Consider the following 15853-nt stretch of genomic DNA (forward strand, 5'->3'; position numbering starts at 1 on the left):
TGCTGATGTTCACATATTTTGAGCAATTTTTAACACACACTAGTTCTATAATAATGTGGTGTAATTCTCTACCCAAGCAGAACTTGAGCAATAATAATTAGCACATCAGTACAATTTGTTTACTGTGCATCTCACAGACTGCAGAGTCCAAGAGCAGACAGCGAACTGTTGGATCCCCACAACACAGGCAAATTCACAGCTATAATAATGGTTTGTAAAAAAAAGCTGTAACCTGCATTTTATGCACAGAGCCAGACACACCTATCTGTTGTAAAGGACTCTCTGACAAGCTAACAGACATAAAAATGGAAAACACTCTAAGTAACGGTATATTTAATAAAATTAGTATTTCCCTTACTTCCTCCTAGCTCCCTCCCTGTTCGACCGAGTCCACATTTCAGTAGGCAGCCAGGCACTTGACCAAGTTGACTGCACCGCAGTCGCACAGACCACTGAATCATTTACTCACTGTTGTTGTCTTCGGCAGGGCAGGGCAGCACACCACACAGAAGTCTCTATATCAGCAGCTCCCTCCTGCTCACTTTTCTTCCCGCCTGAAGTCTGACAGTCTGTGTGTGTCGGCACGACCGCTACGTCATGCTGCTGCTCTGTGCAATCATTGGCCAGCACGTCCGGGGGCCTATCAAGGGGGGTGTGGGCTTGGAGCTGCAACTCAGTCTGTTCACAGCGTGTCCGACTCCTCCCCACCGCCTCACCCACACGTCACTTAGCTCATTGGTGCGTCTCACTCTGTACACTGTCAGGTCTTTCGCCCTATGTATAGCGGGCGCTGATTGGCTGAGGCTGCTCCTGCAGAGGCTGATCACATTCATAGCCTCTCTAGTTACTATATTGCGCAAACTAAACTGGTGCTTTGCGGAGGCGGCGGCGCGCACGGGGGGGGGGTGGGGGGTTGTTGCTGGGATACCTTAACAAAAAAAAATATTAAAAAATTAAAAAAATATTTTTGTTTTTAAAAATTATTAAAAAACTTAAAAACTGTAATTGCACTCATAGGACAGGGGAGGCGCTGCCTCCCCTGCCTCCTATGACTACACGTCACTGCCTGCAGCCAATTCAAATCAGATCACTCCGCTTTCAGCATACAATACCTTATATAACATAATATAAGGTAAAATTAAATCCTGCAGCCAATACAAATCAGATCACTCTGCTTTCAGCATATACCGTAATACCTTATATAATATAATATAAGGTCAAATTAAATCCTGCAGTCAATATAAATCAGATCACTCTGCTTTCAGCATATAATTTAAAAAACAATCCTGCAGCCAATACAAATGGAGTAGCCACCTTCATTTTAATATACATGTGTTTTTTGCCACCTTTTGGTTTGTGAGAAAAAACAGAGAGATCTGCTGGAAGAAAATGTTTAGAAATAAGCCAGGCCTGGCAGAGAAATTTCAGCTATGCCCAAGGTTCTCCCCTGTTCAGCCCTCTAGCATAGGCGGGGAAACTAATTTTGCAATAAGGAACTGCTTTCAGCATATACCGTAATACCTTATATAATATAATATAAGGTCAAATTAAATCCTGCAGTCAATATAAATCAGATCACTCTGCTTTCAGCATATAATTTAAAAAATAATCCTGCAACCAATACAAATGGAGTAGCCACCTTCATTTTAATATACATGTGTTTTTTGCCACCTTTTGGTTTGTGAGAAAAAACAGAGAGATCTGCTGGAAGAAAATGTTTAGAAATAAGCCAGGCCTGGCAGAGAAATTTCAGCTATGCCCAAGGTTCTCCCCTGTTCAGCCCTCTAGCATAGGCGGGGAAACTAATTTTGCAATAAGGAACATAATACTCTGTGGGCTCGATTACAAGTGAGGCACAAACATTTTTTTGCTAACGCAATCAATATTTACGCTTCAATCCTTACCACAATCTCAGAGCTCTGGTTAAGTGCAGTTACACTCATATTAACACTGTCTAATAAAAATTATAAAAAAAAAAATATTGCATAAAAAAGTTATAAGGGCTCAAAGATAGGAGATCTCGGGTGTTAGAAAAAAAAAGGCAGGTATAGGGCTTTAACATTGAGACACATATATATTCATTGCTAAAGATGTATTTGTATGTGTATATATATATATATATATATATATATATGTGTGTGTGTGTTTATATATGTGTACATATATATTAATGTATTTATGTGTATACATGTATTTACAGTCATATATACACATATTAAAACATTAATATATATATTATGGAACTTAGAGAGAAAGATAAACAAAATTGAAAAAGACAGTTAATTCAGCACTCTTTTACAAAAATAAGGGCTCCTCAGTCAAAATTAAAATTTCACCAACAAATTTTTTATTAAAGATCAGTGACAGTTCGCCCTGTGGACACACCACAAGTCCCACAGAATGTAAAAATCTAGAAATGTTGGCAAAGCAAGTGTATAGGCAAATTTACACACATGTAGGCAAGTAATATGTTAGTGAAGATACAAAAATCTACACACAGAAAACTGACCGGTCAGGGTGAGCATAGGCATCATCAATTACCAAATACATTAATAGGAGAGTTTATCTAACCAACTACACCCTGCTGCACACAGAACCCCCTATAAAACAGAACGGAGGTATAGCCTGGGCAGGTATACAAGGGATCTAAGTTGTTAGATAAAAATCTCCTGTCTTAGCATCATCATCCTCACGGATGGAAATAGCAACATATATAAGGCTTAGTGGAGCGTAAACAAAGTATCCAAGTAGTAACACGGTTAAGTGAAAGGGGTAGGCAGTAATACTTGACCAACTACACCCTACTGCACACAGAACCTCCTAGACCCATAGGGAGGTAAACACTGGGCAGATATAAACTAGGATCTAAGTTGTCAAGTAGATGCAGTGTGTACTGGCTGTGGTCATGCCCAGGAGGGGCACAACACTATACTAAGATAAAATGGGACGCATACGTCTCAACTCTATACGCCCTGACGATGCCCCGTCTCATCACTAGACGAGGGGTGAAATGCGCGTCAGCACTGGCTGACTGGTCTATGTGACGTAAGCATCTGATTGCAAAGCATCGCTACGAAAATTCTGGCGTGCTATGGAGCGGCTTTCTGTTTAAGCACGGATACAGCAAAAGGAGGGCTCCACTTCCTAGGAGATGCAAGGTCTTTTCAACCTGAACAACTGATAAAAGGTGTAGTATGCACCCTACATACACGAGCCAATGATTCGGTTCACAAGTTGGAGCTAACATTGATTCCGCCTAGGAACAGGGAAAAGTATCCCTATCAAGGATTTGTCAATACGTATAAAGTCACGGAACTGACATTTTGTTTACTACCAACTGTGAATTAACCCTTCAAGCTCAGTTGGACTTTCAGCATACATGTGCATACTAACGCTTTGAATGCTACCTAACCACTGCTACCTTAATATTGCTAGGAGTATGTCTGTTAATCCCTGCATGTGAAGTTGTTGTACATCTCCTAATGCTAAATGTATATATCTAGGTGGGGTAGTCTACTTGACAACTTAGATCCCAGTTTATATGTGCCCAGTGTTTACCTCTGTATGGGTCTCAACTAGGAGGTTCTGTGTGCAGTAGGGTGTAGTTGGTCAAGAATTACTCCCTACCCCTTTCACTTAACCGTGTTACTACTTGGATACTTTGTTCACGCTCCACTAAGCCTTATATATGTTGCTATTTCCATCCATGAGGATGATGATGCTAAGATAGGAGATGTTTTATCTAACAACTTAGATCCCTTGTATACCTGCCCAGGCTATACCTCCATTCTGTTTTATAGGGGGTTCTGTGTGCAGCAGGGTGTAGTTGGCTAGATAAACTCTCCTACCAATGTATTTGGTAATTGATGACGCCTATGCTCACCCTGACCGGTCAGTTTTCTGTGTGTAGATTTATGTATCTTCACTAACATATTACTTGCCTACATGTGTGTAAATTTGACTATACACTTGCTTTGCCAACATTTCTAGATTTTTACATTCTGTGGGACCTGTCGTATGTCCACGGGGCGAACTGTCACTGATCTGTAATAAAAATTTTGTTAGTGAAATTTTAATTTTGACTGAGGAGCCCTTATTTTTGTAAAAGAGTGCTGAATTACCTGCCTTTTTAAACAAAATTTCAATTTTGTTTATCTTTCTCTCTTAGTTCCATAATACAATTTCTAAGGGTCTGCACCACTAGCCATCTAGGCACGTTTATTAAAGACTGATGTATAACTAACGTCAGTTTCTATTTTGAATTTAGCTCCTATTTACTGGCACTTGCATCCCCTCTGATTTTTGCTCGATATTAATATATATATGTACACATATATAGACATATATATAAGTGCATTATAGCCCTTTGCCATTAAGTAGATGAAAACATGATAAAACATATTTATGCACTATTTATATTTAATAAATATTTTAACTATGTATTTACTGTAAATATTTTACATTTGCTAATGCAAATATGCTATGCTGTTTGCGCAATGTTTTTTTTTTTCAACAATTTTTTTTCTCCACTTTTTTTTATGGGGAATGCGCGATCTCGGTTGTTAGGTTTTTTTTCCCCCCACTTTTTTTTCTCTATTGATTTCTATGGGGGAAAACATGCACCTGCACGCGGAAAATTAAGTTAGTTTTTTCGCTCTATTCGGGTTACTGCTAGCGCAAAATAAGTTTGTCTGGAACTTGTAGTACCAGAGCTACCCGATTAGCGCAAAAAGTTCAACACAAGCTTTTCACAAAGAAAAAAATGCTGCGCCACTTATAGTCTATCCTTGTGAATTTTGTATGTGCAGTGTAGTTTTATTAGGATGTCTACTGTGCATCTAAATATTTTTTTCCTGTGTAATTTCATTATGATTTTTTTTTATTACATTCCATAAAATATAATTTTTGCAGAACAATTTTGTTATGAATGTTAGTGCAACTACCATTGATGGCAAACAGACATTAATCGCGATGTAAACATCTGTATAATTGTATATGTTTATGATATTTTCTGTAACCTATTTTTTTTATTTACATTTCAATAAAGCTCTTTAAAAACAAAACAAAAAAAAAATACAATTTTACTGCATTTTTTTCCCCTCAAAATTTCATTTATTCGTTTTATATGATTGTTAAATTATGATTTTTTTCTGAGTCCTATTGTAATGTATGCATCACCCTTACACACTTAAAGGGACATACTACTCATATGCTTAATCACTTGAAAGTGATGCAGCATAACTAAAAAGCTGACATCAAAATATCACCTGAACATCTCTATTTAAAATGGAATATTTGAAAAAGGATATTTGACCTCACAATTTCTTCAGCTCACCAGAGTAAGAGCTGTGTAAGCAGTTCTACTTCAGCTGCTGTCCAGCTGCAAGTTGAAAAAAACAAACAAAAACAAACAATAGCCAAACAGCATCTGCAGTGCTGAGGTCATGCATTACTTTGTTGTGATCTCATGAGATTTCATAGTAAAATTCCTAAAAGGGCCAGTAAACCCCCCAAATAATGTTATATAATTCTGCACATAGAGCAGAATTATATAACACTAGGTTAGTGCCATGTTTCTAAATCAAAGTATATCACAGATATTTTCCTACAAAAATGTATTTTACAGACCGCCGCTCCTGGCTCTACTGAGCAGGTCTGTTTTTTTCTAAGTGCATCAGGCACGCTGTCTAATCACAGCCGGCCCGATCGCACCATTAAAATGAATGTAGCCCGCTACCAGACCAGAGCGAGCTACATTAATTTTAATGGCGCAATCTGGCCGGCTGTGACTAGACAGCGTGCCTGATGCGCTTAGAAAAAAACTGACCCGCTCAGTAGAGCCAGGAGCAGCGGTCTGTAAAATACATTTTTATAGGAAAATATCTGTGACATACTTTGATTTAGAAACATGGCGCTAACCTAATGTTATATAATTCTGCTCTACGTGCAGAATGATATAACATTATTTGGGGGGGTTACCGGCCATTTAAACTGAATAGGAAAATAACATGACTGCGCCTGCACATGACAGATGCACACTCCCTTGCAAGTCCTGGAACTAGCATTCTGATTGGCTGCTTAAAGTCTCTTTACAGTGGGTGTGAATACTTGGCAAATTTTGAGGTAGATATCTTCCTTTTTAGAGATGTGCAGGTGATATTTTCCAAGTGCTTCTACATTTGGGTATCATGTCCCTTTAAATGCAGAGAACGCCCCTTTGTGAGACACACTGTTCTCAAGGTAAAAGCTGACTTTATAGACTTACGACAGGAGCTTCATAGTACTAGCCAAGAGAGCTTTAGATAATCAGGCCCCTAATGAGTAGCGAAATACTGACCTATTCTTTTCTCCTCTTGCACAGTTGTTTTTTACATCATTTGCGACAAGAGACAGAAGCTTCCTAAATATTTTTCGAATGTGGCAGAATGTACTTCTGGATAAGGTAAGTTCATTGGGATAATAATTAGTTTCATGACTAAGAAAGCTTTTTCAGTTAATCCCTTGGTGGTGAAAGTATAATTACAGACAGACTGGCACCTTCTGGTTTACTAGAAATGTACACATATAGAAATAAATACGTATCATTCTTCATTATAATAAAAGATCCATTTTGTAATGTTCACATAAAACATGACACACAGGATGCGCATTTCGCCTATACGGCTTTTTCAAAGGCTAACCTAAACAGGGTAGCCCACCCTCTAAAAAGACTCAATATTGACCAATTATAGAGGCATGATTTGGCACGCCCCCATATTAACCTATCATCAAGCAAGACTAGCTCATTGGTTTAGTCACTGGTCACGTGACATAGTGTCATCATGGTTACCATAGAAACGATTTCAAACAACAATGTTGCTCACTCGACAGTATTGAACTGAGAAAAAATGTGTACCAATCGGTAGTTGAATCTCCGATCATGTGACATAACGTCACTACTTAATATCATAGGAGAAGTCATATACATTGTATATCGCACACACAAAGGGGAGTGATATAGTAGAAATAAACGTAATAATAGTAAGGGAACAAACATAGGAGCGTAATGTAAAACACCCTAAGAAAACCTCTCTCGTTCATTGGTTAGTCACCGGTCATGTGATATAGTGTCATCATAATCTCCATAGCAGCAGTGTCAACAAACAAAGTAGCTCACTCGGCAGTACTAAGCTTAAAAGACATAGACAAATCTCTGATCACGTGACATTGTGTTACTACTCATACTGTAGTAGCCATTAATAATAAACTAGTGATTTATAAACTTATATGACTGTTCCCGTTATAGATGCGCGTCTGGATTGAATACAATCCACTACATTCTTATCATATCAATATGTGAGTAGAAGTGTGAATGCATCCAACAATTATAAAAATAATTATTATCGGATCGTAAGACCTGTTATAAAGTTAGTCACTATATGATATAAACATGTAAAACACTAAAAGCAATGTTTCAAAGTAATTGAGTCAAATATATTACATGTTATCATCCAGAGGGAATGGTAAAGTAGAAAAATCACTAAGTTCACTAATAACAGGAAGGATTTAAATCATTAACACTTATGTGATGGGTTGAACACCTATCAAAATATAGGAATGAGAAAGGTATTAAGAAAATTGGGCAAGAAATAATAATACTGAAAATGATATAAAGTGGAGAGAATGGGTATTTCAACCGTCATGTAACTTATGACATGAAATGAAGTTAAATAGATAGTATCTATCATATGGCTAGATACGTGGGTACAGCCATATAATATAAAGCAGATTTTCTCTCCCAAAAATAGGGTCATAGCAGAGCAAATTATGGGAAGGAGCAGTAACCATCCTGTTCATCGAGACCTAGTGGGATCAGAGTTTGCAGCCACAATATCCACCTGCATTTAGCCTGTAATAGCATTAGTTCAATGCTGCCACCTCTTATACCAGGTTTAATCGTTTGCAAAACTGATACTTTCAGTTGCGGTTTGTTGCCATGTGTTTTTAAGTAGTGTCTGGCTACTGGCGTCAGAACTTTATCTTTCTTTTTATCTTCCTCACAGTTCTTGATACTATTTAGGTGTTCTCCTAATCTTGTGCATAGTTCTCTTGTGGTAATCCCTATATACTTTTTCCCATATATACAAGATAAGCAATATACCACGTTTCTGGTCCTACAATTAGCAAAACCATGCATTCTTTTTGTGGTCCCTGAGAAAGTCTTAAATTCTCTCTCATTAGTCATATATTTACAGAAACTACAGGAACCACAGGGATAAGTTCCACATAGATTTTTGTTAGTCTTCCTTCTCGTAAAGTGGCTTCTTACTAGTTTGTTGGCAATAGTAAGGGCCCTTCTCCAACTGGTTTGGATTCGTTTTCCTATAAATTCTGTCAGATCATTGTCAGATTTCAATATTCCAATGTGTTTGTTTAGAATGTCTTGTATATTTTGGTATTGTAAAAAGGAAAACAATATACAGAGGTGCAAGATGGAAAAAAACACACAATATTCTGTACAAATGAACTAAGAACTGATACTCTCCTTTAGGTCAGACCGCAGCCTTCTTGCAGTCTCTCCCTTGTGACTGTGTATAGATAGATAGTAGTAGTAGATGGCGCTGGTCTATTGAGTGATTTTCTCTAGTAAGTGAAGAGATAAAAGGCTTGATGCATATATTGAAGCCAATTAATATGGGTGCAGTATACTCACTCCATACTCACTCCATAAGATGAATCTTTACAGCTGAAAGGGAACGTAGCGTCAGATGGCAAGAGTCCACAGGTTCCAAAAGTGGACTATAAATGACAAAAGTATCCAGTGTGTAATTGAAAACAATGTAGTAGCTTACTCCATAAATAAGGAGATTCCAGCTCAGCACAGCAAAACAAGATCTTGACAATCTTTCAACAAAGGATAAAAGGTTTTATTTGCTCAACGCGTTTCAACGTATTACACGTCTTTATCAAGAGCATACATTAAAACAAGTAAAACAGGTAAGTAAAACCAAGTATTGAGTGTGTTTGCTGTGGCTACAGGGCTGGTTTATATACAGGTGAACAATTAGTTCCAATTTCCTGTTGAGCACAGGAAATTGGACTCACAGAAACTTCATAAAATGTTTAATACTATATATATGCATCAATAGTAAACTATTCCTGAGAATAAAAATGAAGAAAAATATATTTTAAAGAAAATCATTAAAAAACCATCAAAGTTTAAAAATAGAGGCTTAATTTAGTATTGATGCGTTATTTAACCAATCAAAACATTTCTTGAATATTTAGACCAATGAACAGACAGTAGTATAAAGTCCTCAATCAAGTAGTCCGTTGTCTAACAGTTCCTTTTCAGGTCCGGTCTGCGGTCATGTGCTTTTCTTGTCCAATCAGAGGACGGCTGTAATCCAAGGGTGAAAGCATCAATCCAAGGGCGGGGGAGTGGTAATAATGGACAGAGAATTTTATTTACAGGAGGCCAACAATATATTATCTGATGTTAATACCTACAAAATTCTCGATAGGTCACCAAAAAAAGTATTTTGTGAAGAATTACATAAGGTTCTTACTCAAGCCCTTGATAGAGAGATTATATCTGAACAGGAATTCGATTTTCTATACCAGAATAATTCTAAAACAGCTATTTTTTATTTTCTACCCAAGTTGCACAAAAACCCAATCCACCCCCCAGGGCGCCCCATTATTAGCGGCATTGATTAATTGACAGCGAACTTATCTTCCTTTATTGATTTTTTATTACAGCCATTTGCCCAAAACTCCAAATCTTATTTAAAAGATACTACACATATTTTGAATATAATCAATCAGATTAAATGGGAACCAAATTATTATTGGGTTACCATGGACGTTACTTCATTGTACTCTATTATAGATCTTCAAAAGGGTATTGCAGCTGTGAAATGGAAATTAGAACAAGACCCCAATTTGTCTAATAAACTTTTGGAGTTCATTATTACAGCCATTGATTTTATGCTTAGCCATAATTTTTTTTGGTTTAACAATCAATATTATTTACAAATTTGTGGAACCGCCATGGGCACTAGGTTCGCCCCGAGTTATGCCAATATCTATATGGACCATTTTGAACATCTTTATGTATCGGCCAGTGGCGTGCTTGGGGCGAGCCTGGTGACATGGCAGAGATATATTGATGATGTTATTTGTATCTGGAATGGAAACCTAGAAACCTTAAATCTTTTCATTTCCCACTTGAACAGCAATAATATGAACATTACACTTACCCCTGAAATTCATAAAACAGAGGCAACATTTTTAGATCTGTCCATTTCCATCAGAGAGGGAGTTATACACACTAAAACACATTTTTAAAAATGTGATACTAACACATATATCAGACACGACAGCCAACACCACCCCAGTTGGCTTAAAGCCATCCCTAAAGGCCAATTTCAACGCCTCAGACGAAATTGTGACCAATTAGACGATTATGAGGAACAGTCCATCATGCTAAAAAAAAGATTTTTACAAAAAGGATACAAGTCAGAGACATTAGAACTAGATAGACAGTATGCCAAAAATCTAGATCGAAGGGAGATACTTAAAGGACATAAACGTATACAATCACAAGAAAGCTCCTTCCCTAGGTTTATAACAACATTTAATTCAGGACATAATCAAATTAAAAACATCATAAACAAACACTGGCACGTGTTAAAGAGTGATGAAGTATTAGATAAAATTATTCCCTCTAAACCACAAATTACATTCCGAAAAGGCCACAATTTCAAACATAAATTAGCACCTTCATTAATTAAAGGGATGACCCCAAAAATTCCTTTGTCCATCGCGAACCTACAAGGCTTCTATACCTGTGGTCGGTGTAAGGGTTGTAACTACACAAAAAGGGTACACAAGTCATTTACTTCATCCACTACAGGACAGACATTTATTATTAAACATTTCATAACATGCAAAACCACTAACGTCATTTACCTTCTACAGTGCAATTGTAAGATCCAATACTTAGGCCAAACAACCAGGTTTTTAAAAACACGTATACTAGAACATCTCAATAAAATAGAGAAAAAGCACGAAGATCACGGTGTACCCCTACATTGTAATTCCTGTCAAGATTTCAACAAAAATAATTTCCTCTGGTTGGGTATAGAAAGAGTGTCTACCCACTGGAGGGGGGGGAAGCTGGAAAAAGAAAAAGAACTAGACAGTGTGGATTCACACTATGAGAACCTACAACCAATGGGGTCTAAACAAGGACATTAGGATAGCAGCCTTTATCTAACATATCAAATATATTACTATTAATTTAATACACTATTCTTGACACATTATTAAATTAATGCCACACTTATAAACTATTAGGTACATTTAGGTATCTCATTAACACTTCACACATACCATTCACACTTATGTTATACTTTTGGATTAAATTAATATTTAAGACATCACATTCACTTTCAAGATATCACATTTTTATTTCTTTTTATTCATTCATTTTTATTTATTCATTTCATTATTAATAATAATGTATTAGCATAGGGACTTTCTATAGTAAATAAGCACAATTAAATTTCCACTATTCAAATGTTGTACATATCTATTTATTTTTATTATTTCTTATGTTAGAGACAATATTTAAAATTTCCTTAAACAAAATATTTATTTATAATCCTGTTACTAGATCTGTGGGCTCTCACCATGAAATTTCCTTAAACAAAATATTTATTCACAACCATGTTACTAGATTTGTGGGCTCTCACCATGAAATTTCCTTAAACAAAATATTTATTTATAATCATGTTACTAGATCTGTAGGCTCTCACCATGAAATTTCCTTAAACAAAATATTTATTTATAATCATGTTACTAGATCTGTGGGCTCTCACCATGAAATTTCCTTAAACAAAATATTTATTTATAATCATGTTACTAGATCTGTGGGCTCTCACCATGAAATTTCCTTAAACAAAATATTTATTTATAATCATGTTACTAGATCTGTGGGCTCTCACCATGAAATTTCCTTAAACAAAATATTTATTTATAATCATGTTACTAGATCTGTGGGCTCTCACCATGAAATTTCCTTAAACAAAATATTTATTTATAATCATGTTACTAGATCTGTGGGCTCTCACCATGAAATTTCCTTAAACAAAATATTTGCAATAAGGATTCCCTTTTTGAAATATGAATGTAGTGTGTCACAAATGTTTCAGATCCATTCTGAAGAGCAAAAACTGGTCACTTTTTTCCTGCTTTTGTTTCAGAATTATTTATCTTGTTTTATTGGCTGAGATGTATGTCTGATGTCATTCGGGACACTCCCTCTATTAGTACACAGAACTTTAACTCTTCTGGATTGATGCTTTCACCCTTGGATTACAGCCGTCCTCTGATTGGACAAGAAAAGCACATGACCGCAGACCGGACCTGAAAAGGAACTGTTAGACAACGGACTACTTGATTGAGGACTTTATACTACTGTCTGTTCATTGGTCTAAATATTCAAGAAATGTTTTGATTGGTTAAATAACGCATCAATACTAAATTAAGCCTCTATTTTTAAACTTTGATGGTTTTTTAATGATTTTTTTTAAAATATATTTTTCTTCATTTATATTCTCAGGAATAGTTTACTATTGATGCATATATATAGTATTAAACATTTTATGAAGTTTTTGTGAGTCCAATTTCCTGTGCTCAACAGGAAATTGGAACTAATTGTTCACCTGTATATAAATCAGCATCTTGAGAAAGCCCTGTAGAGGGAGAAACGCGTTGATGTTTGTTGCTAACTTTTAAACCTCAAGGAGCGTAACACAGCCACCAGTTGCTGTTACAGATTGATGCTGCTTGTCATTTGAGGAACTTTGAACTTTGCATTTGATGTATGTTGCTAACTTCTTAAACTTCAAGGAGTATTTCACAGCCACCAGTTGCTGCTACAAATTGATGCTGCTTATTGTCTGTGGAACTTTCAACTTTGCATCGTTTTGGTACTTATCTATGTACCGATATTACAAGCCTTACTGAAGGTTATAAATGGAACTTTGCCTCTACTCCAACAGCTGCATTTAAATACATAACAGCCGTTATTAGTATCCTGCATGCACTTTGGCACATAAAGAGCGGATACCTTACCACTGTGGGACCAAGAAGCCGATACCTAGAAGCGATCACAATAGGAACCAATCGGAGTGCTCAATCAGGCCAGCGCCCCTATAAGTGACGTCACTTCCGCCACGGCGGTAATTTTCATTCTTCCTCTATCGAAAGCCGCAATTGTTTGGGGGTAAGACTGTATCACCTATCCACTTAATATCCTAACTTGGACTGTTTTATCCCCCCCCCCCTTTGAATACAAGGAGATACATTTTAACATTGTTGGTATATTGGCATATTTAGTTATATACGGAGACGTCCGTTTTTATACATTGTGTTTTTATTCTGTTATTTGTGAATGTTACATTAAATAACAATTCTTAAGCAGAATCCTGCTGAATAACACTTACTTGTCACTATTTACTTTTAGCTTATTTTTGCTTTTTAATTTTTTTTTTGATAATCACAATATACACGATTCATTTTATCACTGAACATTTGACACTTTCCTATTTGTATATTTTATATCAATATTGAAGTTTCACACGCAAATTGTGTAGTTTTTACATTCACTAGTCTAAATATTTATCCCACACCTTTAGCTATAGCGCTCCTGTTTAAATTTCACATTTTTTATCCTTCTTATATACCTATATTAGGGACATTTTAGGTATATCAGGAGTATGGTGCTTTTACCCTGCGCTTTTTAATCCACTCTTTTTGAATATAAACCAGCCCTGTAGCCACAGCAAACACACTCAATACTTGGTTTTACTTACCTGTTTTACTTGTTTTAATGTATGCTCTTGATAAAGACGTGTAATACGTTGAAACGCGTTGAGAAAATAAAACCTTTTATCCTTTGTTGAAAGATTGTCAAGATCTTGTTTTGCTGTGCTGAGCTGGAATCTCCTTATTTATGGAGTAAGTTACTAAATTTTTTTCAATTACACACTGGATACTTTTGTCATTTGGGTCTCTATTCATTTATAGTCCACTTTTGGATAAACCTGAAAATTCAGTATTTGACTCCAGGAACCTGTGGACTCTTGCCATCTGACGCTACGTTCCCTTTCAGCTGTAAAGATTCATCTTATGGAGTGAGTATACTGCACCCATATTAATTGGCTTCAATATATGCATCAAGCCTTTTTTCTCTTCACTTACTAGAGAAAATCACTCAATAGACCAGCGCCATCTACTACTACTATATATTTTGGTATTGTGCATTGAAAATAGTTACAAACCTCACTTTTTCCATTTCTCTGTTAGTGGTCTTTTTCTTGGTTACCAAGAGTTGGTGTCGAGGTGTACGTCTTGCCCTCTGAAATGCTTTCTGTATCACATTACAAGTGTAGCCTCTTGCTTTGAGCCTGATTTTTAGTTCATGTGCCCTTTCATGTAAGGCTCTGTCATCAGAACAATTGTGCCTTATTCTTAAGAATTCGCAACAGGAAAAAGGGAAGACTTCCGGTTGAGGCGGAGCTCCCGTAACATGCTGCGTTTGTCTCGCAGCAAACACGAGAGCTGATTGATCATCCGCCCCATGCTCCTGGCTCACTGGCTCTGCTTTTGACAAGGGCTGATCGGGGCCCTTTCTGGGCTTGCACCAAGAAGCGGTGGAAGTCATAACAGCGGATTATGCAGCGGCAGTCGTCGCACCCCCATCTACCGTGAACCGACAAGGTAGCAGAAAGGATACCGCCTAAAGGGGCTCTGGGAAGCTGAAGGGCTAAGTGGAACGGCAAAGCCGTAGTGGAGAGTGAGAGGAACAGATAGCAGACACAGTACCCGGAGGCCAAGCATCCCGCTGGTAGGTGGGAGTGTAATAGGCACGGAGGGATCCGGGCTTATTGCTCCTGCCTTGCGGTCGAAAAAACTTAAGCTGACCCTGGACCCTATAATGACTCCACGTTGCATGTTATTAATAATGCATTTTCATCCACAACAATATCATCAATTTTACTGAGAATGTCCATAATGTCTCTTGTAAATGATGGTAACGACCAAACAATGTCACGAAGACACAGATCCAAAAACCTACTAGCCTGTTCGCACAGGCTGCCTATATTTGAGATGATAGGTCTCCCTGGAAGGTTTATCTCTGTTTTTGTGTAACTTAGGTAAAAGGTATAGGGTAGATACGTTTGGATCTTTTACTTGTAAAAATGTCCATTCTCTTAGGCTTATGCATTCTTGTGTTTTAGCATTGTCAATCAGAGTATTGTATTTTGTAAGAAATTGTGTGGTTGGATTTGAGAATAAAGACTTATAGCATTTCTTGTCATTTAATTGTCTGATAGCTTCCAAAATATATTGCTCCTTATCCTAGACAACTATATTTCCACCTTTTGTCTAGCGGTGCGATCAAGACGTCGTCCCAATTGGCAATTTCGTTCAGAGCCATAGTTTATTTTCTCCTCATGTTAGAGATGTTAGTCTCTTTTAATTTGGGGCATGAATTTAGATTTCATTTTTAGTTTATTGTCAATAAAGGCTTATCCTTCTCCCCTACCCCCAACATAGATAAGTTTGAGTTAGTTAAGGATCTACATTTGTTCTGCAGGAATCTTGCCCTTAAAAAAATGTTTTCCACTCACAAAGACAGCACAACAGTTGAACTACAAACTCTTGACATATTAATTGACTTGTGGAACGAAAGTGAGGGCCTCAACAACACATAATCTCAAATCTTTATTGACTATAAGCTAAAAATGAAATCTAAATACATGCTCCAAATTAACAGAGTTCCATAGTTTGAGATATATTT

The 15853-nt window shown here is 36.9% G+C and overlaps 1 protein-coding gene across 1 annotated transcript in view; it reads left to right on the forward strand.

Moving 5' to 3' along the window:
• The window catches only part of GRAMD1C (GRAM domain containing 1C), a 455805-nt gene that overhangs the window by 264444 nt on the left and 175508 nt on the right, over positions 1-15853 (forward strand). The window contains exon 6 of the mRNA XM_053705832.1: positions 6362-6442. Within this exon, the coding sequence (XP_053561807.1) occupies positions 6362-6442 (81 nt within the window). The remainder of the gene's footprint in view (positions 1-6361; positions 6443-15853) is intronic.

The sequence above is a fragment of the Bombina bombina genome, chromosome 3 (genome assembly GCF_027579735.1).
Source record: "Bombina bombina isolate aBomBom1 chromosome 3, aBomBom1.pri, whole genome shotgun sequence".
NCBI lineage: Eukaryota > Metazoa > Chordata > Amphibia > Anura > Bombinatoridae > Bombina > Bombina bombina.